This window comes from Notamacropus eugenii, chromosome 2 (genome assembly GCF_028372415.1).
Source record: "Notamacropus eugenii isolate mMacEug1 chromosome 2, mMacEug1.pri_v2, whole genome shotgun sequence".
Lineage (NCBI taxonomy): Eukaryota > Metazoa > Chordata > Mammalia > Diprotodontia > Macropodidae > Notamacropus > Notamacropus eugenii.
The window spans coordinates 291,680,221-291,693,015 of NC_092873.1; the positions used below are offsets into that span (position 1 = coordinate 291,680,221).

Sequence of the window (12,795 nt, forward strand, 5' to 3'; positions counted from 1 at the left end):
GCTTAGCAAAGGAGGGTAAGAAGGATTTTAGTAGATTAAAATAAACAAAACCATACCCACGTATATGCATATATGTATATATATACATATATATCTGAGTATATGTATATATAAATGTATGTATGTGTGCATATATATGTATATTGTATGTATGTACGTGTGTATATCTATATGCAGATATAGATACATACACACACCTGTGTATGTAAAAAGAAAACTTGGGAGCCGTGATCAACACACTGACCGACCATAATTCCTGAGGTTTCATGATGAAATATACTGCCCACCTTCTGACAGAGGTGAACAACTTAGTTCAGATTGAGACATTTTGTTCAAATGTGACCAATGAGAAATTTTGTTTTGCTTAACTATACATACTTATAACAAGGGTTTTGTTTTACTTGCTTCCTCAAGATGGAGGAAAGGCAAGTGGGAAGTAGAAAAGACTGATCTTCATGTGAAAATAAAATAAAATTTAATTTAAAAAAACTAAAAAGTGAGAAAAAAAGACACTTGCCTATTTTGTACTTAAAAAAAATTAAGATAAGACATATCAGTCACCTGACAAATTTTGCCTATTGGTATCAGCTTCCCTGCTACCAGAAGAAGAACCTGGCTCTGGAACATTGCTCTGTGTCCCTCCAATAAGTGGCCGCAAATGGTTTATAGATACTTGCTCAATAAATGATGTGCCATACTTCCGGAAGTACCACCATTCAAATATCTGAAACAAATAGAAAATAGTACTTAAGACAGATATGGTCACCATGCACACAAAAAGTCAAACTGACCTTTTTTTTAAAAAGTTATTCCCATTTAAGTCAGTATTTTAAACCAGTTCTTGTTCTAAAAACAAAGCCAAATTTACAGTGTCTCCCAATAAAATATACTTAAAAAAAAAAAATCAGGTTTTAGACAAGCTCGAATTAACCCAAAAGATCTATGAAAACTTCAAAAACAATAAAAGCAGGAATTGTATTTATTTCATCCCTCAAAATTTAACTTTTAAATAATCTAACATCTATTTTATATTGCACTTAGTAGTGTATCAAGATTAAGACTAAAAATAAAATAATGTTGAAACAGCTGAGTTATTTTTTTTTTAAAGTATGAATTCAGAGCAGTTGAAGTTCCACATTGAACCCATTTATAAAACACAAGTAGTCACAGCTTTCCTGTTTCTATAGGACAACAAAAGCAACAAATAATTTCAAAGTAAAAATCTGCAGGCAAGTCATCACAATGCTTTATATACTCTCTAACATTAATCTGCCCTTTATTCTGAAAATGACCAAATTTCAAATTTTATACACACACACACACACACACACACACACACACACACATACGATGTAACAGAAAGAGCTCAAAGTCAGAGTTCCTAGATTTAAATGACAACTCTGCTATTCTGTGACCTCTGGCAAGTCACAACTTTCTTGGCTTCAGTCCTCAACTGCAAAAGGAGGATGGCCTAGATGATTTCTCAGGTGTCTTCCGTTCTAAATCTATGATTCTATATATACATGAATGTTCAAAGGATCTATGATTTCTTTATCATACGAAACTCCAAGTATGGGAACTCCCTTCACTACTCAGACGATCTATAACTTAATAGATACATCTTTAGGAGTTGTCTGAGGTACATACAGGTTAAAATATCTTAACCAGAGTCACAATGTCAGAGTCAGGTCTTCTTAACTCCAACGTCAATATTCTATGAATTATTTTGTTATCCTACCACAGATTCCATATGTTCAGATTTTAAATGATAAGATTTTTACATTTTGACTGCAGAAATTTAACTATAAATGGCTCTCATTTACATATATATATATGTATATATATATTTCCTCTAAGTAACCAACTGAAAAACTCTCTTCTGCTAAATACAATGTTTTCTTTTACTTAAAAAATACCTACCACAACCTAAATCACAACCATTTCTTAGGCTTTTGATATAACCACAAATATATCGAGTAGACAGATGTCTAAAAAATAAAATCTTCCAAAACTTAAGGAATTTTTTTTTGCCTTAGTAGGTATTATAACAAAAATGTTACACAAACTCTAGGTTTAAACTGTCATTTTTTCAGCATGCTACAAACGAATTCATATAAATAAACATAACATCCCATCATCCTGATAGCCCAGACTAGAAAACTTGGTATCATCTTTGACTATTTTTTCTTGCTCACTAGCTACATCCAAATACTTGCAAGTACTGTCAATTCTACCTCTCAAACATCCCCCATATCCATCCCTTCATCTCTATTAACTTGATTACCATTCGGGTTCAGGCCCCAGTCATTTCTTACATTGAATACTAAAACAATCTTCTAAATGGTCTCCCAGTTTTCTCCTCCTACCTTTCATTTTTCACATAGCTGTCAAAATAATCATACTTAATGTATAAGTCGGCTGTCCAAAACACTGTTGTCTAGTGCTTTCCAGTGCTTAGAAAATAAAATTCAAGCTTTTTAGCCTAACATTTAAAGGTCTTCCACAATCTAGCTTCAATCTGCTCTACATATGCATGTTTCAACTAAATAACTCTGAGCTATTCCCCAACTTCATACTGTTTTCTTTGCATCAGTACATACATTCAGGCCTTTGCTTCTATCTTCCCCTATTCCTGGAATACATTCTTTCATCTTCTTCACCTATTTAAAATCCTTCTCTTCTTTCAAGGCCCAGCTTAGGTGTCATCTCCCCATGAAGCCTTTCTGGATGCCTTCCCTCAGCCCCCAAGTGATCTTTTCCTCCTTAAATTTCTTAAAACATTTTGTCAGGATCTTTCTTTCTTACACCGTGTAACACAATTATTTGTCTATATATCTCAATGCTTCTACTAACTGATAAACTACTAGCAGCAAGACTGTGTACAGAGCTGGAAATTGGGTTGGCTCCCTTTCCTCCATACTATAGCTGTTTCATGCTTGACCTGAAATGGCTTAATTCTACTTCTATTCCTACTGAAACAACAGGGAGTTAATTATCACTAAATGTGGTCCCCGTTTAGTGTCTTCCTAAGAAGTAGGAAAATGTTTTCACAAGTAAAAATTGTTCATGAGACATGAAAACTAAAATCTGGTTGCTTCAAAGTCAGGAAAAACAAACTGTCCTTCACCAAACGAACTACCAATGATGTCTTTTTACAATAACTACATTATAAAATGTTGGCTCCTAGTGCTTTGTAACTGCTACATTGGTGTTATAGAATTATATTTTTTCATAACCTAGCTCAAAATATGCAAATACAAGGAATTATTAAACACATGATCTTATATAATGAATACTAATTTACAACACATAGAATGAGAGTTAAAGACAGCACAGAAACTTTCCTTGACTCCCCTTTTTCATGTTTAAAAAGTCATTGGTTTTAGGAACAACCTTAGCTGTGTTTCAGGCATACCTAAAATTAGAACAAAATAGATTTAACTCTGAATAAGATTCATGTTTTTATTTAAAGGTGCCATAGAAAGTTTATATAAATTTCCCTTCTTTTGCAAATTAAAAACCCAATGGTTTCAGGTACAACCTTTCGATATATTCTATGCTTGTCTAGAATGTTTTAACTATGAATAAAATTTACAAATAATTTTATTTTGAGGCTTATATTTTACACTTAGCTATTACCCTGGATTCCTTAATAATGCACAAAAATGAATCAAAGTAATCCATTTCTTATGACCAGCTTTTCACTTAAATTCATTAGTTAGTACATTAAAGTTACTGTGAAACATCTATTACAGCTAAACAAGCAACAGTATTTCTACTACAGCTGGAGAGCACCACCTAGCGAGGAGAAATAAGAATAGAAGAGTTCACCAGCATAATAATCATAGTACACACTCACTTTTTTCAGTTTTTACACATTCACAATTTTTTTTGCATGAACTATTTTTCAAGATTTTCACTAACAAATGCACAACATGAATTTAAAAATACAAACTACTTACAAATATTAGTCCAGATATTAGAGATGATGTCCCTGTTAGCGCCACATAGAATTTTGGAGTCAAAGAATTTAAAAATGTTGTCACTGCAATGAGAAAATAATGTCCAAGTGAAAACACATTCAAGCTCTGAGATACAGTAAATGAGCACAAAAACACAATGTACATTATGAATAAGATTCATTAATGCAGGTAAATATCATTTTTTAAAAATGCAAATTCCAAAAAGATTACTTGAACCAACAACTTCCATTTTGTTATTACTTCTTATGCAGAATTAAAATTTAATCTTCTTAGAATTTTAGGACACTAATCTGTGGAATTCCAAGAAGCATTACAAAATCGGTAAAGTGTTTGCTTTTGCAAAGGGAACCAATAACCCCAGTCATCTTCAATTACATTTACTTTTCTAGGTGGAAGGAGACCTTACTAAACTTTCCTCAGAGATTTTACTAGAGACACCAAGTCACTCTAAAGAGAATGCTGAAATTTGACTGAGAAAATGGAGGGCATGAATCAGTAAACCATTCATTCAGAAAAAGTCTTTCCGGGTTACTGTTTAGAGAATCAAAACAACTCAATAAATATAACAGAAAGCACTCTGAGGACAATTTTTACTTTGGTTCTGTCCTCATGCTCTAAATAATGGACTAATCCAGGGATAGGGAACTGAATCCAAACACTCAAAAAGGCTGCACCTGAGGACTGAGAGGGCTACTGTATGGCCTTGAAGCCGCAGGTTCCCCACCTCTGATTAAACATTTAGTTCAGGAAACTACTTTTCTTAAATACACTAACTTTTAAGAAGGAAATTTTTTTAAAATTAAAAGTCAAATATTATATGTAAAATGGAATATCAACAGTTAAAATAAAATGAGAGAAAGAAATTTGTTCTCAGAGAATATTCCAAATACTGAACATATGGGTGCAGCAAAAGTGAATTGATAAGACCAGATTCGTTCAACTTTTAACACAAATGACTATTTTATTCTCTGGTTGCACCACAGAACAACGTCTGCTGGGCTAATTTATCGGTTTTTGGTACTGCTTATTTCTCTAACTACATCACACTACTGCCTAGGACAAAGAATAATAAAGATTAGGCAGGAACCTCAGGGAAGACAACTTCTTGGGCAGAAAGGAAGAGGTTTTGTTCTTCCTCAAACTCAGCCTTGAATTTTCCACCTGTGAGTCTTGTTTTTAATGTTCCACGTGGGGAATGTCCTCCCACTCCACTTCAACCCCAGGCCCATTTCAAATATACTCATCTTTGCCAATATCTTCTTGTCATTTTCATTTCACTTTCCTATTCTACCTTGTATTACACTTAATGCTTTATTATTACAGATTACATGTTCTCCATAAAAGCAAAGATCGCATCTCACTTTTCTCTACATTGGCTACAGCACCTTGCTCCAACCTTGTGATTTAATCAATGTAGGAAATTCCTGGTGAGGAAATTCCCCATACAAAAAACCCCCCAAAAACAAACTAGTAACCAGTTGCTCAACAACTTAGTCTTAAAGAGCTCCTCGGGGCACTGAGCAGTCCAATGACTTGTCCAAGGTCACCCAGGTGATAGGTTTCATGGGCAGGACTTAGTTCCAGTTAGCCCTGAATCTGAAGTCTGCTCTCTAAACATTATACCTTGCTGTCTCTCAAAATAGTTCCTTACAAGGCAAGAATCAAAAGATTTGGAGCTAAAAGATGCAAACCCACCATTATATATAGATGAGGAAACATGAAGTCAAAGAAATGAAATGAGCGTTCAAGGTCACTGAAGCCAGTAAGTATTCACACCCAGGTTCTCCAACTATAAACAGTATGCCCAGCTATGGAGAGAGAGAACCCAGGTCTCCAACTATAAACAGTATGCCCAGCTATAGAAAGAGAGAACCCAGGTCTCCAACTATAAACAGTATGCCCAGCTATAGAGAGAGAACCCAGTTCTCCAACTATAAACAGTATGCCCAGCTATGGAGAGAGAGAACCCAGGTCTCCAACTATAAACAGTATGCCCAGCTATAGAAAGAGAGAACCCAGGTCTCCAACTATAAACAGTATGCCCAGCTATAGAGAGAGAACCCAGGTCTCCAACTATAAACAGTATGCCCAGCTATAGAGAGAGAACCCAGTTCTCCAACTATAAACCGTATGCCCAGCTATGGAGAGAGAGAACCCAGGTCTCCAACTATAAACAGTATGCCCAGCTATAGAGAGAGAACCCAGTTCTCCAACTATAAACAGTATGCCCAGCTACAGAGAACCCAGGTCTCCAACTATAAACCGTATGCCCAGCTATAGAGAGAGAACCCAGGTCTCCAACTATAAACCGTATGACCAGCTATAGAGAGAGAACCCAGGTCTCCAACTATAAACAGTATGCCCAGCTATAGAGAGAGAACCCAGGTCTCCAACTATAAACAGTATGCCCAGCTATAGAGAGAGAACCCAGGTCTCCAACTATAAACCGTATGCCCAGCTATAGAGAGAGAACCCAGGTCTCCAACTATAAACAGTATGCCCAGCTATAGAGAGAGAACCCAGGTCTCCAACTATAAACCGTATGCCCAGCTATAGAGAGAGAACCCAGGTCTCCAACTATAAACAGTATGCCCAGCTATAGAGAGAGAACCCAGGTCTCCAACTATAAACCGTATGCCCAGCTATAGAGAGAGAACCCAGGTCTCCAACTATAAACAGTATGCCCAGCTATAGAGAGAGAACCCAGTTCTCCAACTATAAACCGTATGCCCAGCTATAGAGAGAGAACCCAGGTCTCCAACTATAAACAGTATGCCCAGCTATAGAGAGAGAACCCAGGTCTCCAACTATAAACCGTATGCCCAGCTATAGAGAGAGAACCCAGGTCTCCAACTATAAACAGTATGCCCAGCTATAGAGAGAGAACCCAGGTCTCCAACTATAAACCGTATGCCCAGCTATAGAGAGAGAACCCAGGTCTCCAACTATAAACAGTATGCCCAGCTATAGAGAGAGAACCCAGGTCTCCAACTATAAACAGTATGCCCAGCCACCTTTGCACACAACAGGATTTTCGTTACCGATCTTGACTTTCTTTACTCTAGGTGATTACATTGTTGCAGTGAGTCCAGCTCAGAGGCAGAGGGGAGTCCCAATCCATCTATAACGATCCCGGAGGGCTGCATGTTCGCTTATTTTAAAATGTTATGTCTGTTTTATTACACTTTCATTTGCTTCGTTAAATACCCCGGTATTTTACTCCCCTCAGCAGCTCGGGAGTGTTGCCAGCCTGACGTTTCTGGCTTATGGCAGACCCTCTCAGGAAATCTTTTAAGAGCTGGTGTAATATCAGTCCCTCAAGCCCCCCACTCCCACTCCCACCCCAAGCAGAGGAGGGACAGAAGTCAGAGGTGTGACACACACTTCAGTCTCTTCTCCCCTCTTCCCGCACTGCACCATAGGTGCGTAATACAATCAGTACAGGGTTGTCCTCAAAGTGTTAAGCTCTTCTATCTTAAATTTAAGCGTTAATTCTGGTTACAATTTAAACCTGCACAAAGATCTCTTGGAACAGTTGGTATTTATTATTTATTTATTAAGCTTCTGCTAGATGCAAAGTTCCGTGCTGGGCGTGGCAGGGATAAAGTCAAAGAACATCCCCAAATTAGTTTCTGCCCAATATCCATCCATATGCACTGATGCCAGTGGGGGCGGCGGGATCCCTTCGCCTCTCCCAGCGGGGATGCCGTACCGAGAGGCAGCCGCCAGACGACGCCGGCAAGCCCTGGGCTACCGAGGGGAAGAGCACGGAGGGAGTGTCGCTAACTCTAGGTAACAGCCTGCTCCGGGCGGCGCTCTCGGGAGGGGGAGGAGCCGGAGCCCGCTCCAGTTTGACAATCAGCTGCAGGCCCGGAGGGGGGGAGGGGAGGGGAAAAGGGAACGCCCCCGCCCGCGCCCGCGCCCCCTTCCCCCTCCCCTCCCTCCACCTCCCCTGCCCCGGGACCTAAGGCCCCGCGCCGGCTGACCCGCCCGCCCGCCCTCCTCCCCCAGGCCCCCCGCCTCGGGGCGACCGCGGCCTCTCACCCGCCGCCAGGTTCTCACACAGCCTCAGGGGCGCCCTCAAAGTGTAAAGCAGCCCCAGCCCGGCCACGACCCACAGCGAAACCCCGGCCCCCGCCAGCCCAGCCCGCAGGCGCTGGGCCCAGCCCGCGCCCAAGCCCTGGCCCTCGGGAGGGGGAGGAGTGGGCACCGCCGAGGCCGCCTCTTCGCCGTCGTCCGCCATCTTGCAGGTCCCGCGGACGGTCGGGAAAGAGGAGGCGGAGGCGGGAATCCTGGGATAGCGGCGGACCTGAAGGAAGAGGGGATGGTGATGAGGGCAGCCCAGGGAGCCAGGGGAAGAGGAGATGAGCCCTCCCTTCCGGCCCTGGGTCCTTGGGGAGGGGTTAGGGGAGATAAACGTCGGCGTCCCTCTCTGTATGGGGACCAGACTGGAATCCGCGTCGTTGATTGTTATTAGCCGGGGCTTTATTGATATTGAATTTCCATCGACACTCGCCCTCGCCCCCATTACTGCTCCCTAATGAGCCGTTCTTTGGACTAGGGTGGTTATCGTGAGCCTCGCACATCGGGAGGAGTCACTACCAGTCGGTTGACCCGAGATTTATAGCCTCCGTGTCACTGTGAGAAGGGCCAGGGCCCGCTTGGGAACCGTCCGAAACCAACATGGCCTTCGGGGCTCTTCCGCTTCGTGCCCTTAACGAACATGGCGCAGCAGTGGACCGAGTTTCCGGAAGGCTCCCCACCCCCTACGTTGGTTTCAGTCATCCTGCTTCCTTCCCGGCTTGCTCCGCGCGAGTCGCCGGGCTGGGCCAGAGCAGCCCAAGATGGCCGACTTCGAGGATCGAGTGTCGGATGAGGAGAAGGTAGGGACTGGCTCGCCCCTTGCCTCCCGCCACCCCTCCCTGGCAACTTGCTAGGATGGGGTTTCGACCGGCTGGATCGGGGCTCTGATGGGGCCCCCCTAGAAAGAACGGTCCAAGTAGGGGCAGGGCAGGAGGCGGCACTCGGAGCGCGCACCTTGTCCGATTTCTCCCCCGGGGGCTCCCCGCCGCCTCTTGGCGGGGGCCCCCAGTTCCCCATTCCTCGGCTTGTCTCTTCCCGGCCGACCCGAGCCTCCACCCCTCCCTGCGGCCACGCACCCCGCAGTCCCCAGAAGGCCGGGGGCGGGGAGGCTGCCCTGCTGTAGACTGTCCGTGGGCTTTCTAAAACACGGGGGGGAGGGAGGAAGTCGCGACCAGTCGCGATGTGACACTTCTCTCCTGCCCCGCCTTGACCGTTCTCTATCCTCCCCTTCACCCCAGGTTCTAGGCGTGACACGGGCTTTTTCTGGGCGAGTCACTTCCTGGTCTGGGTGGCCGCCTTTTATTTATTTATTTTTCTTTTTTTTTTTTCCGCCGCTCCTTTCTCGGAGACTATCGGGACTCCCGGCCCGGCCGAGGCCGCGGGCTCCCGCTCCCCGGAAGCCCCGGCCGGGCCCACCTCCCCGGCCCCTTGGGGCGCAGCTCCGGAGCGGATCCTTCTCGGGCTTTTTGCCGCTCTTGTCAGCACCTAGTAGAAAGTGCCCCCGGACGGACGGAACCCCCGCTTGTCCCGGTTGGCCGAGTCCGAGAAGAACGCTTTCCGGCCCGGTTTTGATCCACTGTTGAGATTAACTTAACATTTCACTAGCGAAAGCGTTGGGGGAATTTAAAGGTGAAGCCACGTTCCCGGGTGAAGGGCCGGAGTTCTGCAGTAGCCCTCGCACGTGCTGGGGGGCTCATTAATACCGGCGGGGATCCCCAATGGAGAAGGTTGAAAAGGGGGACCTGCTTTCTCGGGTTGGGTTCACACTCTTGGATCGTAGACGTGGGATCGATGCTGAAGGCCGAAGCCTTGAAGCTGCTCTTTACGCTCTACAAGTTCTCTTATTTGACCCGTTCTTATTAGTGCTCAAAACTTAAAGTGCAAGTCATTAATAAAAATTTTTCCAACCCCCAAACAATGGCCAACTTAATTTTGTGAAGTAAGAATCACAACAAAATTTCTGTGCAACCAAAAGATTCTGTGGTACACTGTACATTCTGCTGCGTTCTGTCGGGCGGGGTGAGTCTCATTCAGCAAGCATTCTTGAATCAGCTGCTGCGCACCAGAGAGTGCTAGACAATGGACATGGGCAGTGTGTCCTTTTAATTTGAAATGGATCCAGAATCTAAAACGGACACTTTAGGGAAATTGGTTTGAGAAGAGCAAATTTAAACACCTTTGGATATACTCTGCAGACGGTATGCCATCTGTTACTTAATTTTTCATAGACTGATTTATAAGGACATAAGCAATAGAAATCATTTATTATATAATATAAATAAATAGGTTGACAGATATTTAAATTAAGGGTTATTCATGAAATTTTAGTTGATAGAATATCATAATCTCAAGAGTTGGAAGGATCTTCAGGGGCCAGTTAATCCAAGTCATATCTGTGGTGATAGGGAATCCACCATCCCATTTCACTTTAGGATAGCTTTAATTATTATGTAATTTTTCCTTACATGGAGAATAAATTAACTTCTTTGTAATTTACCCAAATTGCCCCTCTGCCTACTGGGGTCAAACAGAACAAGTTCCATTTCTAGGTTGATGCCCTTTGAATGCTTGAAGACAACTATGTCCCCTCTTTTTTTTCTCCCAGTAGATTTCCCTAAGCTAAAGAAATATTCACAGTTCTATCAACTATCTTAAGATAACATTTGTTAAATGGTGATAACAAATCCATAGAATTTATCTCACAAGATTGTTGTGGGGTCACAGGAGATATTTGTAAAAGGCCCTGCAAGGCTTAGGAATGTGTGTATGTGTGAGTCTGACCAATCCAGAGATGATTGACCTACCACCTCCCTAGTCCTAAATAGCTGCTTCTTAAAGCCATTTATGTTGTATTAGCTTATTTATCTGCCTTATCATTCATTTCTTATTGAGTTTGAAGTCTTATAAAACTTTCAGATCTTTTTTCTTCACAGGAACTGTTGTCTATCAATGCCTCCCTCATCTTGTGCTTGTAAAATTGATTTATCGAATTCAAGTACAAAATGTTGCATTTATCCCTCATGTTGTTAGGTTTGCCCTGTATTTTAACCTGTCAGTATCTTTTTGGATTTTGACTTTTCCATTCATCGTGTTAACAAGTACTCCTTAACTTCATAGTAATTGCAGATTCCACAACAGATTTTAATATCAGAACTACTTCTTTCCATCACCAAGCAGATCCTTGTTGTCTAATTTAATTAAGCAAAATATAATACATACATACACACACACACACACACACACACATACATACACATACACACACACCCCAAACTTAGTGCCAAACTCTAAAATAAATAGAAGTAGCTTTCAGATTAATTATGTTATATGCCGCTCCATTAGAGTAAATAACTGAGAAATAACTACAAAGGTTCCATTCTAACAAATCAGTATGCTTTTAATCTAGATTTTTTTTTTAAATTAACACATTGCTAGCAAGCATCTGACTTTCATACCTTTCTAACTCAATTTTCAAGATCTTTTTGAAAATATTTCATTTTGTTGTGTGACTAGGAGATTAGGGTTTTTTTCTTGTTTCATGTAAGTTGAAATTTTTGAGATGAAGTATTTAAAGGGTAATTTGTACTCATTTGCAGAGGATTAACTGTGTCACACTAGACACAATGCCTTCCGTAGAGATTCTCAATAAATATTTGTAGATTGAGCTGTAAAGACTCCAGATCCTCTTCTGACAACATACTGTGTAGGTACAGCATCAAGCATTTATTATATAAAATGGCTGTTAATAATTAATTATTTTCCTCACATCAGCCCTGTTGGGGAAGGTAGGTAACAGGCATTGAACACAAATTTTAATATCAGCTCCTGAAGGGCAGAGAATCTTTGAAAGATATTGGTCTTTCTCATCATTGCTTACACAGAGCGTGCTTGTCGCACAGTAGGCATTCACTAAATGTTTGTCAACTCTCATTTTCAATTTTACACAGAGGACTGAAGCTCAGAAAGATTGTGACCCACAGCTGCTTGTTCTTAGAGCTGGGATTTGATTTGAGACTATTTTCAGTAAACTCATTTCATTGACCAGAGGAAATACTGCAGGGCATACTTTGTAACAAGACAAAGCAAGCATTCTTTCTATGACATATAAAATAATTTTGTTATGAAGAACTTTTCCCTGTAGTGTAGCACAATGTATGAGAAAGAAACATTCTTGGAGTCAAAAGACCCAAGCCCAAGTCGCAAACTTACTAGCTGTAGGTAGTTAGGTGGCTCATTGGATGGAACACTGGACCCAGAGCCAGGAAAACCTGAAGTCAAATCCAGCCTCAGACACATAATAGTTGTGTGAGCCTGGGTAATCCCTTTAACCTCCTTCTTCCTCAGTTTCCTCATCTGTTAAATGGGGGTAATAATAGCACCTCCCTCCTAAGGCTGTGCGGATAAAATGAGATATTTGTGAAGTACTTTGCAAACCTTTAAGTGCTACATAAATGCTACCTACAACTATTTATAGCTGTGTGATTTTCAGCAAATATTTTGAGCCGCTTAGTTTCCTCATCTATTAAATGAGGATTATACCTGTCTTACCCAATAAGCATTTATTAAGTGCTACTATATATCAGGCTTGCTGTGTAAATCATTACTAAAAATTTTTTAAGTTTTGTTCAATTAGAATATGCATAATTCTTTCCACAGAAAAGTCAACAAGGTGCTGACATAACTCAGTGTATCTGTGGTCTCCTTGTAATCAATCGTACTCATTTTAACA

The 12,795-nt window shown here is 41.5% G+C and overlaps 2 protein-coding genes across 7 annotated transcripts in view; one reads left to right on the forward strand and one right to left on the reverse strand.

Annotated features, from left to right (window-relative positions):
- ST7L (suppression of tumorigenicity 7 like) overlaps window positions 1–8,511 on the reverse strand; it is an 87,222-nt gene extending 78,711 nt beyond the window's left edge. For all 6 annotated transcript variants that reach the window (XR_011974801.1, XM_072644359.1, XM_072644356.1 and 3 more), the window contains exons 1-3: window positions 8,028–8,511; window positions 3,963–4,045; window positions 562–724 (exon numbers count right to left, since the gene is read on the reverse strand). Coding sequence is in view for 5 of the 6 variants with exons in the window: in XM_072644359.1 (XP_072500460.1) it covers window positions 562–724; window positions 3,963–4,045; window positions 8,028–8,511 (730 nt within the window). In the remaining variant the exon portion in view is untranslated. The remainder of the gene's footprint in view (window positions 1–561; window positions 725–3,962; window positions 4,046–8,027) is intronic.
- A 195-nt stretch (window positions 8,512–8,706) lies between these two features.
- The window catches only part of CAPZA1 (capping actin protein of muscle Z-line subunit alpha 1), a 46,821-nt gene continuing 42,732 nt past the window's right edge, over window positions 8,707–12,795 (forward strand). The window contains 2 exon segments of the mRNA XM_072644362.1: window positions 8,707–8,744; window positions 8,746–8,866. Coding sequence (XP_072500463.1) covers window positions 8,707–8,744; window positions 8,746–8,866 — 159 coding nt within the window.